Raw genomic sequence first — 23017 nt, 5'->3', positions numbered from 1 at the left:
GAACTTTTCATCTTTAAAACTTTTTTCTCTCTCTGTGAAACAAAGATATTGAGGGATAATGTGAAAGGCTGGGTTCTGAAGGGGCTGAATGAGGGTGGTGAATCTCTGTAATTCTCTACCCGGGAGATTTGTGGAGGATGGATCGCCAGAGGTATTTACAGAAGAGGTAGCTGATCAAGCATTTGAGAGCTCCGGAAGACGGGCAGAGGAGTTGAAGCCTGGGACAGATGACAGGGCAGTCTGGAAGGGCCGAGTGGCCTTCTCCTGCGCCTGTCTTGTAGAGTTCGGAGCTCGGCGCCAGACACGGCCGCCACCAGCCGCGAAACGGGTGCAGGAAACAGATCTGATCCGGGATGCCGGGCGGCCACACCGCTGGTGCACCCCCACATCCCCCATCCCTTCCCCCACGCCCCCCCCCTCACTGACACCCACCCCCTTCCTTGACTACACCCCAGATGTACGTGCCGGGGAAGCTGCAGGACGTTGACCATGTGCTGCTGGACATCGGCACCGGCTACTACGTGGAGAAGGTAAGGGTTCCCCTCGCTGGGGGGGGGGGGGGGGGTAGGGTCTCCCCAACCCCTGGGCCGCTCCGTCAGAGACCTCCACTCCCCCCCAATCCAGCCTGCGAGGGATCTCCCCAACACAGCTGGTCCGCCTGCCCTGGTACCAGAACAGGTAGGCCGCAGGGTCCCCCCGCCCCACCCCGAGGGATCTCACACCGCTAGTGCATGGCCGGGCAGTTGGCAGGAGCTGGACGCCCGGCGGTCGATCGGTCGGGGCAACGGCGGCACCAACACGACGCCAATCGCGGCCGGCAGGGGGCGTCCGGTGAGCACGCGCCTGCGCAGAAGGGAACGCCGTCCGGGCAGTGGGGGGAGCGGAGCGCAGCGACCGGAAGCGGAACGGGAGTGGGAGCCGGCGGTGGGGGGAGCTCGGGCGAGCGGCGTGGTGCGGGTCAGGTCAGGTCCCCTCTCTCTCCCCCCCTCCCTGACTCAGTCGGACTGTTGGCGCCGCTGCGTGAGCTGCAGGTAGGGTTGCCCGAGGTCGGGTTGCCGGGGAAACGCTGCGTCAAGGGATGGAACCTTCTAGAGCAGCTCCCGGGAGGTCAGAGGTCGCTCACCCAGTCTCTCCTGCTGAAGGCCGAAGCCCGGGTGGTGGTTGTAGGTCCCATTCAGCTTCTGTCACTGGAGAGGTCGGGGGAGGTAGGTAGGTACAGGCCGAGAGTCGTCGTCATTGCACTGGGGGTACAGTGCAGACACGCTCCTTCGTGTCGGCAAAGGCACAAGCCGTGGGCCTCGTCAGTCTCACGGTGGGGGTGGGTTGATGATTGATAGGTGGCGCCGATCAAGGTAGGGAGATGTGTGCAGGTTTGGGCCCACGCTCCTGTGGTAGTGAAGGCAGGGTGCTGCATTGTGGCGGGTGGAAAGGTTGCCTCAAAGGAAGTGGTTGTGTAAGATCGTGGACCTGTTGGTTGTTATTTACAACATTCCCTGTGTTCAGAAGATGTCCCAGAGGATTGGAAAACTGCAACTGTTACCCTGGTATTCAAGAAAGGAGGGAGACAGAACGCAGGAAACCGAAAACATTCGACGTCAGGAGTGTGCTGGAAACCATTATTGAAGGGCTAATTGCAGGGCATTTTGAAAATCATAAGACAACCAGAGACAGATCGGTTTCATGAAGGGAACTGGTGTGACAAACTTACTAGAGTTCTTTGAGGGTGTAGCAAATTTCGTGGTGTTTTTGGATTTCCAGAAGCATGGAGTGAGAAGCCACTTTAAAAGTTACAACGCAAGATAAGAAGGCATGGGTTTGGGAGTAATATATTGGTATAAATAAATGGGTCATTTTGGATTGGCCATAAGTAACTAGTGGGGTGCCACAGGGATCAATGCTGTGGCCTCAACAATTTAATATAGAATGTGGAACATCAAACAGTACAATATGGGAACAGGCCCTTCGACCCACTCTGATGCCATTCTAAACTTATTCTATTCGTCTGCTGAAGGTCCATCTCCCTCTATTCCTTGCCTGTTCATGTGTCTGTCTAAATGCTTAAAAGTTGCTATCGTATCTGCTTCTACCACTTTTCCTGGCAGTGCATTCCAGGCACCTACTGCCCTCTGTAAAAAAAAACTTGCTTCTAAATCTCCTTTAAACTTTGCCCCTCTCACCTTAACCTATGCCCTCTAATATTTGACATTTCCATCCAGGAAAAAAGACTCTGACCATTGACCCTATTTGTACCTTTCAATATTTTTTATATTTCTATCTAGATGACCTTTGATGATCTAGTTGAAGGGATGAAGTGTACTGTAGCTAAATTTGGTGATAATACAAAGGTGTACTTCCCTTAGTGGGTATAGCTTCAGAATTCAGAGTGAGATGAGAAGGAATTTCCTTTCTGAGGTTGTGCAGATTGAGAAACTACTTGTTTACTTTCATAGGCTTTAATACAATGTCTGGAGTTTTTAAGAATTTATACAATGTTTATGTAAGATCCATTATAAGCCAAAAAAAACAGGGAAAGGTTGTTCTCTATGGCTCTGAGGAGAAGTTAAAGCTAGAACGAGGAAAAAGTTCACTAGATTGATTCCTGGGATGGTAGGTTTGTCATATGAAAAATTCAGACCTTACCTATACTCTCTTGATTTTAGAATGAGAGGTGCTCTCATTGTAGCATACAAAATTCTTATGGGTCTTGACAGAGATCAGAGTCTGAAGCATCACATGGTCAGCCATTCAGGACAGAAGAAATTTCTTCACCTGGAGGGTAGTGAATCTTTGGAATTCTTGGTCCAAGAGGGCTGTGGAGGCTCAGTCACTGAATATATTCAAGGCAGAGATCAATCGGTTTTTAGACATGCATGAAATTGTGGGATATTGAATTAGTGCAGGAAAGTAGCACTGAATTAAAAGATCATCTGTGATTTTATTGAATGGCAGAGAAGACATAAGGGACAAATGGCCCCCTGCTTCTCTTTCTTAATTTAAATGTGCTTAAAAAGAGGCAGAAAAGTTACTGACCATATATGATAATGCATTTGAGCAATACTCTGCTCACTTCCAGATCTAATCAACACATGTTGTGCCAGATATAAAATGGACTCAGGGCAGACTAGCTGTGAAGTATCAAGGAAGAAATAACAAGTGAAAGGAAAAAAATTCCCTCCAAAAACCTAGATTATATTTTTGATTATGAAAAATAATTGAAATTGATATCTGGTATAATTCTTGGTCATTTAGTAATTGATCATTTGATTAGCTCTTTTTTTGTTCAAACAAACTAGATTAAGTATTGCATAGAATTTGATGTCTCATCCCTTGCTATTGTTTTCCCTCATTCCTGTGGCCCCACCCCCACCCCCATGACCTGCCCACTCCTATTCCCCACCCCCTTCCCTGTATTCCATGGTCTACTCTCCTCTCCTACCAGATTCCTCCTTCTTCAGCCCTTTGCCTCTCCACCTATCACCTCTCAGCTTCTTGCATCATTCCCTTTCATCCATCATCTCCCTCTCACCTGGACTCGCCTATCACCTGCCAGTTTGTGCTCCTCCCCCTACCTTTTTATTCTGGCTTCTGCCCTCTTCCTTTCCAGTCCTGATGAAGGGTTTCGACCTGAAACATTGACTCTTTATTTCCCTCCATTGATGCTGCCTGATCTGCTGAGTTCCTCCAGCATTTTGTGTGTGTTGCATATAATAACATTTTGGTGCTGCTGAAGGTAAAAATGGCTTATTGCTTTGTCATTGGAGCATTTTGAAATGTACATTGCAACCTGTTTATTTCCTGCTTAACTGTCATCTCTGGAGCAAGGAAATAGAATTGTTACTTGACCTTCTGAGTAATGTTTTTTCATTTCAGATTTCAGCATGTAGAATGTTTTGCATCCCTAGTCTGTATCTCACAGTTCCAGCATTTTTTCTTTTTCTCTTCTGTCTTCATTCATCTTCTACTTGCATCTCCAGGCATAACATTTTATCATGGAGGAGATACAGCACGGTCCAGCGAGTCCCACTGACCATCAAGTACCTATATTTACATGAATTCTACTGTAACTTATTTTAATCTCCCCACGTTCCCATTAACTCTCCCCAGATTCTACCACTCATCTATGCATAACAGGCAATTTACAGTGGCCAATTAACTTACCACCCTGCTTGTTTTTGGGACGTGGAAGGAAGTCGGAGCACTTGGAGAAAGTCAAGCAATCACAGGAGTAACATGTAAACTCCACACACACAGCCCTGGAGGTCAGGATTGAACCCAGATAGCCGAAGCTGTGAGGTAGCAGCCCTTCTAGCTGTGCTACCCTATCATCTGTGACTAATGCACCTTCATCACTTGTATCATTCAGCCTCACTTAACCTCAGCCCATTTTTACATTATTCCCATTGTTCTATCTCTTACCTTACCTGCAGCTAAAATAATTTAATTCCTAAGTTTCTCAGTTCTGTTGAAAGACATTGGGCCAAAATGTTAACCGACCTTCTGAGTTTTTCCAACATGTTCTGAATTTATTCCTGCTATAAGAGTTGTTTTATATATTGGAACAAGAACAAGCTGAGTTTTTAAATGAAAGTGAATTTGAATATTCTTTGTGAAGGGTAGTATTATGTAGTACACAAATATTGCTTAGCAACCTCCACAAAGAACTTGCGAGCATAATGTGAATCTGTAGCAAGGAAGATCTGGTTTTACAACTGAGTGAATGTTGGGGTGTATGCTTTTGTCATGACAATGGAATTTGCAGTAAATTCAAAATTAATTCTTTGAAACTATCATTTTTGTTTACATTTAATTTAAGATAATAGGAAAGTCCAAACCATCAGGTGTAGTGTACATGTTATGATGTCCAGTGTACTAATTTATATGTAGCATTTTCCTTGAAATGTATACTGCGGCTGTCAAGTTGAGAAATGTGCTTGCCATTTAGTATTGACAACATCCCACAGATAGCAGAGGATTGAACGGTCAGGCTAATATTTTCTTTTTTTAAATATGTTTGATTAAATAAGACTTTGTTTCTCTTCCAGCATTATTCTGATATGGCAGACTCAACTAGAAACGGCCCCCAGGGCGGTATCTTGGTGAGTACAACAAAATACTCTGGTTGTTAGCAGTTTCTGATACAGCTGAGTAACCAATTTTGATTTGACTATATTTTTATCTTTCATAAATTCTTTGCCTCCTGTACATGACACTTTGAAGTAAACCAAGTACATTCTTATCCATCTAAGTTTTGTTTCCATATCAGTGTGATCACCTGAGCATGTTCACTAATAGTTTCCTTATTTTTTTCAATGCTATTTGATTTTTTTTAATCACTGGATCATCATCAGGAAATGATAACAGTGGATGTGTTACTGGCTATTAAATAGATGCCTAGACTAATCTGGAGGAACAAGTATACATCTTACCGTCGAAGTTTGAGAAATTCAGCTTCAGAATTTTGGTACAGGGAATATAAATCTGTTGGTTCAGCTGAAGCACAGCTGTGGTTGTCTATGGTGTGTTTGCTTTGTTGAGTAAGGTGATTTTTAAACACTTTAGTGTAGTTCTTTAAACATTTGCAGTAGTAATAAGTAATGCATGTAACTTGTTAGTTAATTACTGAATCAACTGGAAGTAATTAACTGAAGCAGTGTATCAAAATATCAGTGGGCTAAGTAATCTGTGGTAATAATAATTTGTTTAGATTTAGCAGAATAATGGAAAAGATGATAGATAAAATAAGAGTGTAGGATATAAATTGGAATAAAACTGTTCATTTTATTCTTTACACAATAGATGAAAATGATGAAAATTTGCAATTCTTTTCAAGTCCTGGGGTAATTGTTGCATTATATTCCAGCCAAGTTACCCCTAACTGGTTTATGATTCCTTCTTTCAAACTGATGATAAATAAGAGAAATCCATTAGTCTCTGTTTTATACTCCTGAATAATAAGATGACATTTATACTCCAGGATTAAATTCTCTATGGGATGCCTTATGCATCCTCACTCTTAAATAGTTTGGTAATACCTACTGTCAAATAAAACAACAAATTTGCATTTACTCTAAAACTTGGTTAATTTGGTTAACAGTAAAACCATTGTTGAAAATGGATAATCATGGATAACCCTCTGAGTTAACCATGAGCATCTGCCATTGATGCTTATGCTTGCACATTCAAGTACCCATCCAAATTCACAAATCAGAATTGTTCATGTCTGGGATATCAAAAATGCTTTGCACGCAAGAGAGTTATATAAATAAAGGCTTTATTTGGGTTGATCTAATTGATTTGTGACAATCCAAATTATTTGCGCTCTTCCATGAATATTATTATTGTGGCTTGATTTTTTGTTTATTAACACTCCTGTGATATTTTTGCTATATGAAAGATAATGCTTTCAAGTGGTTGTTATTTGCTGACTTCATTCCTGAAAGGCTTGGCTTTAAATTTTAGGCTCTATCTCCTAGTACTAGATTCCATAATCAACTGCAGTTGTTGAAATAGAAATATAGAAATTAATGTTTTGGAATATGTATGTATTATCCTAAATTTGAGATGTTTTTTGTTAATCGTGTTAGCCACTAATCTCATGCAATAACTATTTTTGTTAGCAATTGGATCATATGTCATTCTTGATTACTGCATAAGGGTACATTTATCACTGGGTTTTTGGCATCTTTGTATTTGTTAATAATAGTTCATAATTCAATTACAAATCTCTCCTCACATTTTCAGCAATACATGATGGCGAACAAATTGGAGGCTGCCATGTGGCTTTCTCGGCTTTTCACAGTGTATTGTTCCATCTTGTTTATATTTCCTTTTATGGGGTAAGTGGCACTCGTTAAGTTAATAGAATTAGCATCAACAATGAAGGCAGAAGTCTTATTGGTATTGAAATATGAGTTAAATACTAGTAATACAGCATTGATTTAGTGCAATTATTTTTGAGATATTAATGCATTTTGATAAATTACACCATATATTGTTTTATAAGCTGAGAATGTTAGCTTAATGTTTTATGGAAGCATTTGGTGTGGGAAACCAAATGGTGACTTAGAGGATAATAGAAAAGTGTGGAATTGTACGTGTTTGGTCATTTGTAGGTTATTATTTGTTAATGGAGATGGCTAAGGACATAGCATTAATAATGAAGTTAATTCAAGGCTGTAGAAACCAATAAATAGTTCATACTTGCAGCTTTGTGCATACACATGGTATTTGAAGGATGCCCACTCTTCATACTTTTTCAATCTTTTGATCACCTGTCCTAACATCGATGTGGCTCGGTGTCAATTTTTATTTTTGACAATGCACCCGTGAAATGCCCTGGGGACTTTATGAAGTTAAATATCAGGAAGACTGAAGTTAATGCCTTTTTCCCTGCCAACAGTATGATCAACCCTGAAATGTCAAATCTGTTTCTTTCCACTTTGTTTTTATTTAAGAGTTGCAGGATTCATGGTACTTTGCTTTTGCAACTATTAGTTATGATCATGGGCCCCTCAGTTGAGTTGCTTCATCAAGGCAAGGTACCCTCACCTGTCCCTGGTTTAGCTAACTGTTGAATTCTTCATCAATGCTGTTGTCACTTCCATATGTGGCTATTTCAGTGCTCTCCTAACCTTGTACTTTGTGCACTCCCTAATCTTGAGTTCATCCAAAATTCTGCTGTGCATATCTACATTCAAGTCCCGTACATCCATCACCCCTGTGGTGATTGATCTAACTTGGCCCTCAGTCTGTCATGATTTAGTTTTAAAATTCACCTTTAAATCTCTTCATGGCTTTGCCCTCCATGTCTTCAATAACACGCTAAGTTGCTTTTTTTTTCCACAAGGTTGCCACTAGTTGCACATTCCTAAATACGATGGGGGATAAGCTTGCATCCTTGAACTGCAGAAATATGGCTTCACCCACAGTGCTGTTAGATAGGAAATTTCAGACAATGATATATATCCAATTCAGTTGTTGAAAACTGAGCATTGACCACAACATGTCAATGTTATGATTATAATGCCTATGTTTTGAACTGCAAAGCATTGGGTTTCTGATTCACTTACTCATTTATAGTGAGAAAGTTAAATTTTTGCAGGATTAATGACAGGGGCCCTACACCTGAATGAAGATAACGATTTGCCATTCCTGAGTTCTATTCAATAATTCTTGGAGTGTGGGTGTATATATATATTTCTTTTGTTAAAAATAAAATGATGGTTGTATTAAGCAGAGTTGTGCAGGGCCCCATCATTAGGATCAGGCTAGCATGAAGAAATGCAAGGTATTAACGCTATCAGTTTCCATAGAACAATCCGCACTTTTGATAACAGCCTGTGGCATTGTACCTATGGCAAATCATTGTCGTCTTGAACGTGAATATGAGACCAAAAATCCCAAGATTTTCCTTTGCAAAGTAGTATATAATTTGTGAAGCTTGCTTAAGTCATTGGTGACTAATAGATTTATTGAAATCTGATTCCTTATTTTACAGATTATATGAGGCTGCCAATTTTTACCAACGTGCTTTGCTGGCAAATGCTCTTACCAGTGCACTTCGATTACATCAACGTTTACCTCACTTCCAATTCAGCCGTGCTTTTCTGAGTCAGGCCCTGCTGGAAGACAGCTGCCATTATCTCCTTTTCTCATTAATCTTTGTCAACTCCTATCCAGTTACTAGTATCCTTTAAATATTGGCTGCATTAAAGTGGAGTTAAAACACTGCCATAAAAGATAAAAATCTTTAGGTGTGTTAAACTGATCTTTCTATCTGTACTCTTGTCAATGAAATTTAAGTTTAAAGTGGATGTACTTTCACATTTAAAAATAAATCTCCAAGAAGTTCATTTGGTGTGCATGCGTGGAAATAAGATATCGATCAGTTTAAGTTGACTATTATAAGCAGTTGGTCTTTATGCCAAGGAGCTTTTTCCACGCACTAATACTTGCACCACATGTGATCCTGGAAACCAAATGCCTGATGGTGTCTCTTTCATTTGTGCTTTTACAATACCTTGATGGGAGCATCTCAGTTTAAGAGAGTGTAGTGTTTTTGTAAGTTGCCAGATCCCTGGATCAAGGAGAGAGTTTCCAGGAATATTGGTCCAGAGACTTGAATCTGGGATGTTGGTGTTGAAGAGGGAAGACTTGATCACTGGAGATGTCTTGGGATTTGTGTGCATTGTAAAGGGAGATTCTGGCACTGAATATGGTGTTCTGAGGAGGGGAGTACAAAGGACCTGAGAAGGAGCTGTTTGGAGGACCAGGACTTGACAGTATTGTAGGTTGTTGAGATTTTGGTAGGATTAGGGAAGCAATGTCCAGCAGCATTCAGTGGGACAGTAGAATGGAATCCAACTACTTTTCTGCTTGAACCATTAGATCCCAAATTTTCACCAAGCTCACACGTCCACCCATTTTTCTACTTGAGTTTACACCATAATTATTTTGTGCATCATTTGTTTGTCTATTTGCTCTTTCCCAAGACGTTGGTCCAAAATTTCTTTCCTCAACACCAAGATCCTAAGCTCTTCCCTCCTAGATTTCTGGAGCAATATTTCTAGAAACTCCAAAGAATTTAGTGGTACATTTTTTTTCTTTAAAATAAAATCAGTTAGAGATCATAGGCTGAGGCCTCTTTGTTCATTTAGGTGAGTTTTATTGCAGCTGAAAGTTCAGTAATAAACACTCCATTTTATATGTACTCCATTCTCTAACTAGTATTGTTTTTCCACCCATCAGCTAAAATGCTGCTTTAGGTATTTCTATACACAAGTCAGGTATTAATTATATACATTTAAATAAAGACTAGATATGGCTGAAATTTAAAAAAAACACAACAGTTTAGTCTCCAGTTTCTTTTGGAACATTTTGTGAGGTGGATAGCTGTTGAGTGGTGTGGGGGGAGGTGGGGGAAGTCAAATTTTAATGAAACTGGAATACACTTGTACCTGTTCATTTCTGTTGATGCATTGAATGCACATTGGAAGATTCTGCAATCTGTGCTGTAGGTTATCCAGACACTTGTTCATTTAATTTGTTTTGCATAGGGCAATGTGTGGAAAGTAGTTTTTCTGCAACAACTGATTAGGCTTTAGAGATGATCTTTGGTTCTGTAGTGTTTTGCGATTCTCAAATGAGGTGAAAGAGGATTTAAAGTGTCAGTGCATTATTCTTGCAGTGGAGTTTCTGGGTACATCATACTATCAGCAGTATCATTAATTTTAAATCTGTAGGTCCATTAATATAAATTTTACTTTCTGACTGTAGTGAATAATTTCTTCCTTAACTGTCTCCTTCAGTGAGTATTTTTCCAGTTTTTCTATTTTCTCTGTTACATGCTACAGCCTATACAAAGAAAATTTTTGATGTAAGTATTGCTGTTTTAGAAGAAACACCTTCCTTTTGCTACTCTGGTGAAAAGTATAGACATTTTGTTAATGTGAAACATGTTCCTTTTTTTATATTACAGACTTCAAAAACTGTTTGAATGGTTTGTTTTCCTTTTTCCAGAATGAGAGAGAAAGCTGACTAGGGTGTTATCCATGGCAGCATGAGATAATTTTAACACTAGTCTCTAATCTGACTGGTTTGTTGTTGATCATTTTTAAGGACGTGCAGCTAAAGACACAAGTTTTTTAATCCTATTACCTTGGAGTTTTAATGACTATCCTTTAGAACAAATCTTGCAGGAAAAATGTTAATTGACAAATACAAAAGAGTACTGTTAAATTCCAATTCTAATCATTCCTTGAGGCCTCTTCCCACAAAAGTCCAGATCTTATTTTGGAACCCCACATTTGTGCAGTTGTTTCTTCTATTGTGATATATCAAATGAATTGAATTTCTTCTTTGTTTTTGTATTTGAGGTTCAGTTAATGCTATGTATACTCTCAAATGTTTTTATACTATACTCTTAATACTATTGGCTGCCAGAATGAAGATAGTCTATTAAAACTATGGAAAAGATCTTCAAAAAATGCAGGTAGATTATTTGCCCAATCATTTGATTTTCTCCTCCAATGGAAAAATACTCTTCAGGTGTGAAATTGAGAATATAAAAGAGGAGGTGACTTTACATTACTCATCATTCAGTCAGTAAGGAGGCATGATATCTTGGAAAGTTCTTCAAATGAAGCCATATAGGTAGATCTTGGGAACAGAAAGGGGCTGATCAATTTGCTAGGGTGTGCTACGAGCTTCCAATTAACAAGGGATAGAGGAGTGGGTACATAGGCAAATCACATAAGTATTCAATTAAAAAGATAACAGGAGTAGGAGATTTCAACTTTCCTAACAATTTGGGATTGCTTTAGTGTGAAAGGATTAGAAGGCAGAATTTTTGAAGTACGTCCAAAAGAGCTTTTTGAGTCAGTATGTAAATAGTCCTACTAGAGAAGGAACTGTGCTGGATCTAATCTTTCCGGATGTAACCACGCCAATGGAGTGAGGTTCATTTGGAAGAGCATCTGGAGATAGTGGTCGTAATAAATTTTTTTTTATATAGTTATATATAAGGACAAGGATAAACCAGAAATTAAGATCCTAAATTAGGGAAGGTTCATTTCCTATCAAATGGCAGCTGGTAGAAATGAGCTAGGAGCAGCTATTTTCTGGTAAGTCTACATGAGACCAGTGGAAGTTACTCAAAAATGAAATTGAGAGTTCAGGTCCGATATATTCTTGTAACAGTGAAAGATGAGGCCAACAAGTCCAAAGAACCTCAGATGTCAAGGGATATGAGGGTTGAATTAAGGGGAAAAAGAAGTAGCTTATGGCAGGTTTAATGAATTGAATTAGGAGAGGCCTTGTAATGAGTGTAGAATGTGTGTGTGTGGGACAGGTATTAAGAAAGGCAATTAAGAAGACAATGGGGGCACAAAATAGTACTGGTGGGCAAGATTGAGAAAATACCCAAAGCATTTTATGTGGGTTATGGGTAATCAGGGAGGATTGCCTTATTGCTAGTAGGAATCTGTTTCTTAGTTTGAGAAGTTAACTGCAACAGTTAGAAGTTTGGGAACCAGCTGATTTCAACATACCTTGTTTTCTACATGTTGGGACTTGAGTGCTAATTGACTTGACTAAATAGTTTTCAAAACCACGAGTGACGAACGTGTCTCCAATTGAGAATCATCTTTTTGGCTTCTGTTAATTTTTTGAGATATGGTAACATTTTTTCCACCCTTAAGTGCCCTTGAAGATGATGGTAGTCCACTTTCTTGAACTGCTACAGTCCTAATGGTAAAGATATTCCAATAATGTTGGGTAGAAAGTTCAAGGATTGAGACTGAGTGATGATAAAGTTTGGCAATGTACTTCTGAGTCAGGGTGGGTGTACAGTTTGGAGGGGGACTGCACATGGTAGTGTTCCCATGCACCTTTGCCTTCTCTTGTTGACACTATGCATCTAGGCAAGTGATGAGTATTTTATCACTCTTCTGACCTAGATAGTAGAATGATTTGGGGTGTCACAAGGTGATTCATTTACTGCAGGGAACTTGGCCTCTGACCTCTTGTAGACATGTTGGATTGCTGCATGCAGGCAGGGACTTTTCTGCTTTTCTGAAGAACTGTGAATGGAATTTGTGCAATTGTCAGTGAATGTCCTAAATTCTGACCTAATGGGAGGATGTAAGTGATCTAAGAAGCTGCCTTGAATTCCTGCAAGAGTTCCCTGGATCTGACATCTCCCTTAGAGGGATGTACAAGTCCAACCATTTTTGTTCTTTCCCTCGACACTTACTGACTTCGGTTTTACTAGGGGTCCTTGCTTTTACTTGGCAAGAGATTTAAATATCCACCATGTGACTTAGTAGTGTTGTTGTCTCACATAGTTCCAACTAGTACCTGACCTAGTTTTCCAGATTTCAGATGCTGGACTAATAATATGAACCATGTGTTCTAATACCATTGTTGCAATTTGAAAGTCTGAATTCGTATTTTTTTTTAAATATACAAAGCAAGATGATGAAAGTGGCTGAAGATGTTATTGTCATTAAAGATACAACAGATTCAATTGTATTCTTTAGGAAAGAGATTTGCCATCCTTGCCTAGTGTGATCTGTACATGACTCTAGCCTCACACCAAATGTAGTTGACTCTTAGCATAGTCAATTCACAAGGTGGTCTTCTATTCTTATCAGAGCAAGTTGGGATGAACAAAAGAATGTGATATTTGCATCTGGGGAATGATTTTTTAAAAATATTTCTTTCAATGTCATGTGTGCCTGCAATAAGTTAAGTTGCTTCATTGTGTGATTGTGTTAATTGTATAATTTGAATTATGATGGAAGAGGCATGATTTGTCTTCAGCTCTTCCCCATTCTCATGTTATGAGTGGATACTTGAAAATCAATGCAATGTGCTTAATGTTCCAAATGATGTTCTGCTGAGAATAGAAAATAAAGTGAAAATGAAGACGTTTATAACTACAAGTAGTTTTGCTACAGTGGCCTTTTCCATAACAGGAATCGAGTATAATGCGATTGATAAATTGGGGAACACTATTTATATTACCCAGGCCGAATTGGTTATGATATGATTTCGATCAAGAATTAGAGAACCACTTAAGAGTAACTTTGGAAATTGACAAACAGAAAAATCAGATGCAGGGACTCAGCCTGAAACATTGACTGTGCCTTGGCTTCCACAGATGCTGCTCAACCCACTGACTTCTTCCAGCAGTTTATTTTTTGCTCCGGATTCCAGCATCCGCAGTCTCTTGTGTCTCCTGCCTATGGATTTTACTATTTCCATCATATCTTACCACAATAAAATTTAAAAGAAAACGGGCAAACATTAGGTGATCGTTTTAATAAATATTGAAAATTGGGTTCTGAAATGGCACACTTTGGTTTTTTTTTGGTATTTAATTCACAATTTAAAGGAGAAGAATAACTAATTGAAATGGTCAAGGCTTTGAGGTTGTTTGACAAATGTCTGCATCCTTTGCACCAGGAATTTCTTGGTTCTGTGTAGTGCCAAGAATTATCTGGTAAAAGCCTGCCTTTTTGATAACCCAAGGTCAGATAGAAATGTACCCTGATGGTTTTCATTCAGTCTAAACCAGTGAAGCAACTGGAGAGCAGTTAGAAATTATTCTCATTTGAAGGTAAGCAAAAAGATCCACCAACATTGCGAAAGATGTAATGATTGAATTCAGTAAGCCTGGTTATGATTGCTGCTTGTATTCCTTTACTGTCATAAACAAAACTGCTAAGATTTCCAGGTGTTATCTCAAATAAGAGCTTCAAGCTTTCGGTACAACCTATTCCAGATGTAACTTTATATGTTATACTGCTCCAAATAGCCATCCAAGAAATGTTTATATCTAAGGACTTATGCTTTCAGCATCCTATCATGAACTGAGGTTTGTATCCTTCTCATTCTTCATGTGACATGTCTTCAACTTGCCTCATTTATATCTATCTATCTATATATATATATATATATATATATATATATATATATATATATATATATATATACACACACACCCTATTATCTTGGATCTTTGTCCTCTTATTTTTGATCCAAGAGAAATCGATCCTTTTTGTTAGGTCAAAAACAGTCCTTACTGCTTAATCTGTCTAGGCCTCTCATTTTCATTTATTTTTCAGTATAAGATGGTACTTAGTAAGGACCAGGTCTACGCCAAAGCAGGGAATATTAAGTTCTCCAAAACAAAATGCAGACAATAATCATTTTTGGGGTCTGAGTGAGTTTTTAATGGAGGCCTATTTATGTATTCCCTCTAAATATCCCAGGGAAAAAGTGTTAAGAGGAACTTTGGACTAGTTTTTCTGACCCTACATCGGAGTTGCAGTGCTTGGCAAATGAATCAGCATCCAATTTCTGAAGCACATTGTGGGATGGGGGCGAGAATTATTGCTATTATTATCCTGGCAGCAGGGTTCCAGGGCTCAAGAACTATTACAAAAATAAATTCATGCAACAGAGAAGTACCAAACTAGAAGACAAATAATTTTTATCTAAGTTGAATAAAACATATTTCAACTTGACTATTGAAAATATCTCTACATTGTGATTGACTGCAGAGAATACTTTAGGTTTAGGAAGAACATAGTCTAGGACTTTACAGAGAAGTTTAAAAGGGCTACGGCAACTATTAACTGTTCTTGTTTCTTTCAGATCCTGGGTCCAGGCAGTTTGGCTTTTTTGAGGGCCATATTAGATAAAATTTCAGCCAATCAGCAAAATATTTTGAAGTTTATTGCTTGCAATGAAATTTTTCTGATGCCGGCCACAGTCTTTATGCTGTTAAGGTAATATGTCTTAACTGGGAATATATTGGTACTTTTGGCATGTCATTATTAAATAATAGATTAAGTTTTAATTATTTGCATACATGAAAGTAATAATGTGATAGCATTATAATCATTATTCATTTTTGCACTTTCATAGTGGCCATGGAAGTTTGTTGCAGCCATTCATTTACTACAGATTTCTTGCACTCCGATACTCCTCTCACAGAAACCCCTACTGCCGGTACGTATTTTCAGTGTTCTGTTGGTGCTTAATCTTTTTCTAACTTGAAATATATCCAATGTTAAGTGGAATGCAGTTACAAATTCTATTTTTAGAAATGGGATTATGAACTGTCAGGAGTAATAATTATTGGTCAAAGACTTGTACAAGACATTCCTTACTGTTGAATTTAATTCCATATTTGAGGATAACAACAGTCCTAGTTTCATAAATGCATAGTTTGTTCTGAACTGGTGCCGATATTGTTCCAAATATCTGTTGCTTTGAAGCGGACGATATTTGTCTAGTTTATTTTGTGGTTGAAAGAATTTATTCTCCTCATGTTGATTCTTAACCCCTGAAGACATCATCTTTGGGCATGATTATTCTCCAGTACACCACTCTATTCATTATTAATGATCGAGTATTGACTGCCTTTCACCTAATCCTGCAGTCCTGACTATACGTTATGTTGAATCTTTTGCAAATCACTTCAAATCTTTCTCCTCTAGTCCTCTGCTCCTTCGCTAAAGGGAATAGTTTCTATTTACTGCACTAAATCTGTCATGATTTTTGTACAGTTATCAAGTCTCCTTTCAACCTTCTCTGTTCAAAGGAAAATGGCCAATGATTCTCCAGTTGATATTCCGCTCATTCCTGGAACCATTCTAGGAAATCTTTTCTATTCACTCCTCCATTTACACATCCCTCCCAGACTATGGTGATGAGAATTGGACCCAATACTGTAGTTCTGGCTTAGCCTTTGATGTTTAAAAGTTCAGCGTAACCCTGTTGCTTCTATGCATCTCCAATGGTCTCGATTTTTGCTGAGGTATTGACAGCATCATTTTCCATGGTCAAGACTGATTCAAGGCAGTACTTAAGTATTTCACCTATGCCCATACATTGATTGCCTTTATGGACCCTCTCTAGTTGGTCCAAATCTTTTAACTACTCAATTGTATGTCTATAAATGACCATTCATATCCTTTTTATGTTGACTGTCAGTCTATTCTCACAATCTTTGTCCTTATTTCTTTTTCCCTTTTGAGCTGTCTGTATTCAGTTAGGTTCTCGCGTGTCAGGCTGATAATTTGTCATTCACCCCTTGTTTTGGTTTATCTTGGTTATCCTTTCAGAGGATTTGGAGAATTTTACAGAGAAAGCATTGGTGGTATGTTTCCAGTGACTTCATGTGCCTGCTGTAGGTAGTCCAAGTTTCAGAAGCACAGGGGAGAGTAGGGATCACTGCTGCCCAGGAGGCAATGAGTTTCCTGCCAGGTTTGAGGTCTTGATCTTCACACACTGATGTCAGTGCCCTCTTCCAGGCCAACATCCCTAGCACTGAGCCCCTAATTACATTCAGTTGACTCTGTAAGATAGGCCATATACCATATTGTTTGCATTACCAACACCAGACTCCTGAAACAGAAACTGTTCCAAGCTCAGTCAGGCAAAGAGATGACCAGGCAGATGGAAGAAAAGATTCAAGGACAAAGCCACCTTGAAAAGTTGCAAGATCCCCACTGACTCCTAGAAATCCCTGGACCATAACTGCTTCAAGTGGAGGAGGAGGATTCTAGTGGTAGGGAGAACCTAGAGCCCAAGCAACACAAGCACACAAAAGCCCAGCGTAAATAGCAGAAGGACTGTATCAGCTCTCAAGCTATCCTTCCACTCATTCCATCTGTGGAGGAGCCAGCCATTCCCACTTCAGCTTCGTTGGTTACCTCAGAACCCACAGAATCAAAATGGTAGCGAGTCATCCTTACTCCTAAGGCACTGCTTAAGAAACTTATAGAGTGCTTTGACTTTGATCTACCTTTTTGTGCAATGTACCTCAGCTATACCCAGATTAATCTATAGGTCATCCATTGCTCTATTACAGTTTTATCTGTCAGTTGTCAGTTTCAATTAACCCAGGATGCATCCCCTCCTCATCCACCTGAAGTGTGCTCCCCATTCAATTGAAGAATGATCCCCATTCAATTGAAGAATGCTCCTCTAGATTGCCCTTTGCACTTATCCATTACAAATCAAAATCCTCTGATACTGTGTTTTCTGTTCCTAAGTGCTTCCCCATAGATAATTGGTCAACTTAACCCACTCCGTTCCTCAGAATTTGAGCCAGTAATGTTTTAATGTAGCAGGAATATACTGATCATGAAAGCTCACCCAAAGTAGTTAAAAAAAAATAAATTCTCCTCCTCGGTGCCTTTTGCTCTAATGCTTTCTGAACAACATTACAATAGTTGATGTCCCTCGCTCTAGAGTTCTTGTGCCTCCCTTTAATTTCCCTGCAGACTTTCTCCCTTATTCCTTTGCATTATTTGGAGCTTGTAGAAATATCAGAGTAATGGTGCTCTTATTGCTTCTTAACTCTAGATGGACTCCTTGACCCCTCAGGGACCTCCTTCCTCTCCAGAAGTATAATCTGTTCCTTAATTGGTACTACCATCCATTTTTTCTTTGTCTTTCCTGAATGCCTTATTACCAGGAATATTTAATGCCCACTTCTGCCTTTTTTTAAAAAAATGCAATGTCTCCATTATTATCACTGCATGATATTCCTTCATTTCTAGTTAACCTGTGCTTTTATTTCAAAAGAGCATAGTCGTTAAGCCCCCCCATTTCCTGGACAGCATTTATCCTCGATCAACATCACTAAACAGATTACATGGTCATTATCCCATTGCTGTTTGTGGTCAGTTAGCTGTGCAGTAATGGGTGCTATGTTTCAGACATGACAGCAGCACCAATACTTTGGCTGTAAAGAGTTGAGATCATAAAAAGATGAAAGGGCTTTTTCTTTTGCCGAGGAATATTGTAATGTCTCAGATCAGTGAGTTTGGTTCCTTGTCATCTAAATTCACTAATTGCTGGATGAACACTTGGCATCAAGGAGTTGTTAATAATTACTGTTTATTTTCAAAATTGAAATGGAAATCTATTAGATTATCCCTCTGAACGCCAGGATATTAATGTATTATTTATTTACAAAAGGCAGAACACTGACACCTGCCCAAAAATATCCTGTCCTTGACAATTCTAACCCAGTCAGTTTAAATCCCATTAAATATACATTCAGTCATTAGCAATGGGATGAATGGAATCATTGTCCATGTTATAGAAGCAGCATGTATTCAACAATAAGATGCTAACTGATTTTCAGTTCCAGCTTGGCTGAATTTGCTTGACATCTGATTCCATTGCAGTCTTCATCCAAGCATGGACAAAGCTGAATTCCAAAGATAGCGTGAATGACTACCCTTAAGATCACAGCTGTATTTTAACAGTATAGCTGCAAAGACCACTAGTAAATCTAAAGTCATGGGAAAACCACCTTCAGCTACATACATGCCTTGTACAAAACGAGGTGGCTGTGTTCATATGAGACCAATTTATATCTCCAGGACAAGTGCAGTTCCAACACTTGACAAGCTCAGCGCTGTCTAAATATAGTAATCTGTTTGATTACTTATCCACCACCCTGTTTATTCCCTCCTTGGAACAGTGCGTTACCATCCACAAAATTTACTGCAATAACATGTCAGGGTTCTTGGACAGAGTGACCGAAACTACAGCCCCCACAACCTAGAAGGACAAGGGGGAATTGATGCATGGATGTGTCACCACCCACACGCTTCATTCGAAATCGCATGCTATTCTGATTTAGAAATATATCACTGATCCTTCATCTTTGTTAGGCCTAAATCCTGAGCTCTGTTACAACACCACAGACTGCAGTGCTTCAAGGTGGTATCTTGTTTCCCACCTTGAATGTCTTTGCAAAGTTTGTAGTAAATGCTAGCATCCAGTTGGACTCATTTCCTGTAAATAATAAGCATTAAACATATTTCATGTTCACCTTGTCATTTTCAATTAACTTGGGGGAAATATTCTAGTAACTAGAATTAGAAAAGTTATCTTGTATTTTTTCTAGTTCTTGCTGCCATCTCTTGTTGATAATTATAAAATTTAAGAATAATCTGAACCCTTCTGAGATGTTGTTAACACTCTTATTTGTGTTTGGTGTACAGAAATCTCTTTTCAGAACTGAAATTGCTGTTGGAACATTTAATCATGAAACCTGCCTGCCCTGGATTTTTGCGAAACATGTGTCTTAACTGTATTTCTTTTGTAAGTCGATTGGCTCCCACCACAAATTGAAGTGGAAACAACACATCCTCTATGAAAGATAAATAAATATGCTGAGCAACTGATTAACGTTACTGGCTGTCAGCCTAGATATATTCCACATGCTTGTTTATTTTAGAATCTCTTTTATTTGAGATTTTATCTTTGTCTGAAACAAAATTTGTTAAACTGAATTTCAGTTTTTCATTAAATTGCTTAATGAAAATGGTTGGCTAAGCTGTTGAACAACTAAGATGTTAGTATGGGTTTTAATTTTTAACTGATTTAATGATGGTGAAATCAAGACTTGCTTTTAGTCAGTATTGGAAAAATGGCACTGAAGGTAATTGGTCTTGGTGTAAGATTGTTTGGATGTTCACAACCTTCGATTTTGTTGTCTGTACCCAAGACCTTGTACATTAATATATAGGGTGTCCAATTCATTGAATGGCTGGATTACACATCTGACACTGCATCCTGAAGTGTTGTGTGAAATCGAGTACCAATAAAGTGGCATTGGTTGCCCATTATTTCTCTTAAATGTTTGTTTCCCAATTATCAGAATACCCAATGAATAGGCTTACCAGAATGATTTTGAGATGGTACAAATTAATCAGATTACAGATTAATTGAGGTAAATATTAATAAAGTATGAATTTCAAATTGTGCTGTGGTCATGGCAGAAAAAATGCTCACTGGGATTTGAGGACTAACAATTTTGAAAAGTGCACCTGAAATCTGTTTCATACTATCTTGCATAAAAAGGATCTAATGTTGATTTTATATCAGGTTTTCAATATTTGAATGATGTATATTGAATGCATGTAACTTTTACCAGCAATTTGCACTGAAATCGTTTGCATTCTAGTGGGCAAAATTTAATTCTTTCTATCTGAACCTGTATTGGTATAGAATGTTCACAATAATGAAATACAAGCTAAATTAGCTAGGAAATTTAAAAATAAGCTTTTTAAAAATGTTGTATGTTTAAAATTTCATACATGGTGAACCAAATATTTATGTAACCAACTTTTCATTCCAACCAATGCAAGACTGACTATGACACTGTTATGTAGTGCTGGTGTTTTGTTTTAGGTTTGTTCTGTCAACCCAGCTGTGATATGTATTGTAGGGAATTTTATTGACTGAAGTTCCTGTACCTAATAAAGCTTAACATTGAAGTGGTTGCATTATTTTCAACAAACCAGTTATTGTCGTCTTCCAGTTTACTTTGCAGTTTTCGGTTGCCATACCTGTCATTACTGCACTTTAATTTTCCTGCCATATTTCATTCAGACTGCAGAATTTTCTGCCAAGCTAAACTGACACAATCTATTGAAATATTGCTTATTTGTCTTATTGCAAATTAAAATACTCTTCATTTCAATACCAATGAATATTTTGCAATAATCAAACTTCTTTACATAGAATACTTGGACCTTTTTTTTGCTTTTATATTTAAAGAAATAAACACAGCTGCTGGATATCTGAAATAAATGAAGAAAATTCTGGAAATACTCCTTTGAAGATTTTTTTGATCCAGCTGGACCCTCTTGGCCTTTTTCTTCTCTGGATCTATTCATTACTGTTGACATAATATTGACAGTGAAATTTTCTACAGCCTAGTCACTCTAATCTACCCTCCCCTGAAATTTCAGTGCTCTGTTTACCTGGGAACAGCTCCAACAATCTCATCAAACCTCTGATGTAGGTGTTGCTGTTGCGGATTGGTGAGGCTGACCTTTACCTCACAAGGCTGCTCCAAGTTACATCACCTATGGAGGGGAATGAACAGTTGATGTTTTGGGTCGAGATCTCGACTGGAAAGAAAGGGGGGAGATGGCCAGTATAAAAAGTTGGGGGTAAGGGATGGAGCAAGAGCTGGCAGATGATGGGTGGATCTAGCTGAGGGGAGTGATAGGCAGGTGAGGGAGGGAGGAGAGCGGGAATGATGTAAGAAGCTGGGAAGTGACAGAGCTGAAGAAGGAATCTGATAGGAAAGGACAGTGGACTATGGAATAAAGGGAGCGGGGTGGGGGAGTGGACCCAGTGGGAGGAATGTGTGGGTGATGGGCAGATGCAGAGGGTGGGGGAGGGGAAAGAGATAGGGTGATGGGGGCCAGTGGGATCAGAAAGGGGTTAAGGGACAGAGGGTTGTGGTTACTGGAAGTTAGGGAATTCGATGTTCATGTCATCAGGTTGGAATATGAGGTGCTGTTCTTCTAATTTACATCCAGCCTAGACTTGGGAGTGGAGGAGACTGTGGATAGATGTCGGTACTGGGGGGGAGTGGGGTGGTGGAATTAGAATGACTGGCTGCTGGGAGATTCTGGTGGATGAAGTGAAGGTGTTTGAGTACAAAGGGTCTCTCAGACAAAAAGGACACCTTGGTTACATTGGAATATTTTCAACAATATTTGAAATTGGCCTATTTGCCTCTCTTGTCTGAGCTCACCATATGATCACAATCAATGTAGGTGTAGATACTCCGGCTTCTTTTATCTTGGCAGCAAAAGTCATTGTTATCCCACAGAAAAAGTTTTCAGCAGATTAGCAATCACACACAGTGGTTTTATTGAATAAAAACACCTAATTTTGAACTTTCTCATTTTCCAGTTTACCTGGGAGAATTATCAGGAATCGTCCCAGCTAATGTTTCCCTTGACTACAGCACCTATGCCTCATCCTTATGGTTCAGCATCAGATCATGTTTTGTGCACTGATTTCCTCTATTAACTTGATGTACTTTACATTCTTTCTGAACAAAAATCCAATTTTTAATCATGTTTATCATTGGAGTTCATTAACTTTCATCCCGTAATCTATTTTAGGCCTTGCCAATGCACCATGAAGTTAATACAACAAACTTTTGTTTATTCAGTATTTATGCATCCAGAATTCTCATATAACAGGCAAAACTTTCAAAGAATATTAAGCAATTTAATAAAGTCAAGGACTTCCTGATGAAGGGTCTCGACCCAAAACATCGATTGTTTATTTCCCTCCTTGGATGCTGCCTGACCTGCTGAGTTCCTCCAGCATGTTGTGTGTAATTGTTTCCAGATTCCAGCATCTGCAGAATCTCTTGTGAATTCCCTTCAGAAACAAGCCCTTTTTTTCCCTTTTTAAGCCTTTATTTGTTGCAATGGGACTTTGCCTGTATTTCAGATTCTTTTGTTCCTACATCTCATTTGGTTAGTTATTTCCAAAGGGGTACATGCTTGCCTGTTCTTCCTAACAAAATGTACATAAGCACATCTACAAAGAAAATCATTTGGCAATCACATCCCCATTCTGCAAGTTTATTAATGCTGCCCTGCAATTTTTTTGCAGTCTTCCTGTATGTAAACTGCACCCCTCCAATTTGGAGGTATCCACATCATTT

The 23017-nt window shown here is 39.0% G+C and overlaps 1 protein-coding gene across 4 annotated transcripts; it reads left to right on the top strand.

The window, feature by feature from the left end:
- The first annotated feature begins 868 nt into the window (after nt 1–868).
- On the top strand, nt 869–20813 carry tmem33 (transmembrane protein 33). Of its 4 annotated transcripts, none has more exons than XM_052037831.1 (8): nt 869–1031; nt 5043–5096; nt 6742–6836; nt 8498–8685; nt 10308–10375; nt 15160–15293; nt 15433–15516; nt 19536–20813. In XM_052037831.1, the coding sequence occupies exons 2-8, from the start codon at nt 5055–5057 to the stop codon at nt 19663–19665; spliced, it is 741 nt and encodes a 246-aa protein (XP_051893791.1). In that variant the 5' UTR covers nt 869–1031; nt 5043–5054; the 3' UTR covers nt 19666–20813. The 4 variants fall into 4 exon arrangements, with proteins under 4 accessions (XP_051893791.1, XP_051893815.1, XP_051893808.1 ...); XM_052037855.1 differs by having other exon boundaries at nt 893–962; XM_052037848.1 differs by lacking the exon at nt 869–1031 and adding an exon at nt 1118–1205.
- Nucleotides 20814–23017: the final 2204 nt, after the last annotated feature.

Source organism: Pristis pectinata, chromosome 2, assembly GCF_009764475.1.
Source record: "Pristis pectinata isolate sPriPec2 chromosome 2, sPriPec2.1.pri, whole genome shotgun sequence".
NCBI lineage: Eukaryota > Metazoa > Chordata > Chondrichthyes > Rhinopristiformes > Pristidae > Pristis > Pristis pectinata.
The sequence above is the reverse complement of the archived record's forward strand: the minus strand, read 5'-3'. Positions and strand labels throughout refer to the sequence as shown.

Excerpts from the sequence above, each read along its gene's own strand:
- tmem33 (XM_052037831.1), top strand. The coding sequence starts at position 5,055 with ATGGCAGACTCAACTAGAAACGGCCCCCAGGGCGGTATCTTG. Across the intron at positions 5,097-6,741 it reads GCCCCCAGGGCGGTATCTTG|CAATACATGATGGCGAACAA; the intron begins GTGAGTACAACA and ends TCACATTTTCAG. Across the intron at positions 15,517-19,535 it reads CACAGAAACCCCTACTGCCG|AAATCTCTTTTCAGAACTGA; the intron begins GTACGTATTTTC and ends TTTGGTGTACAG.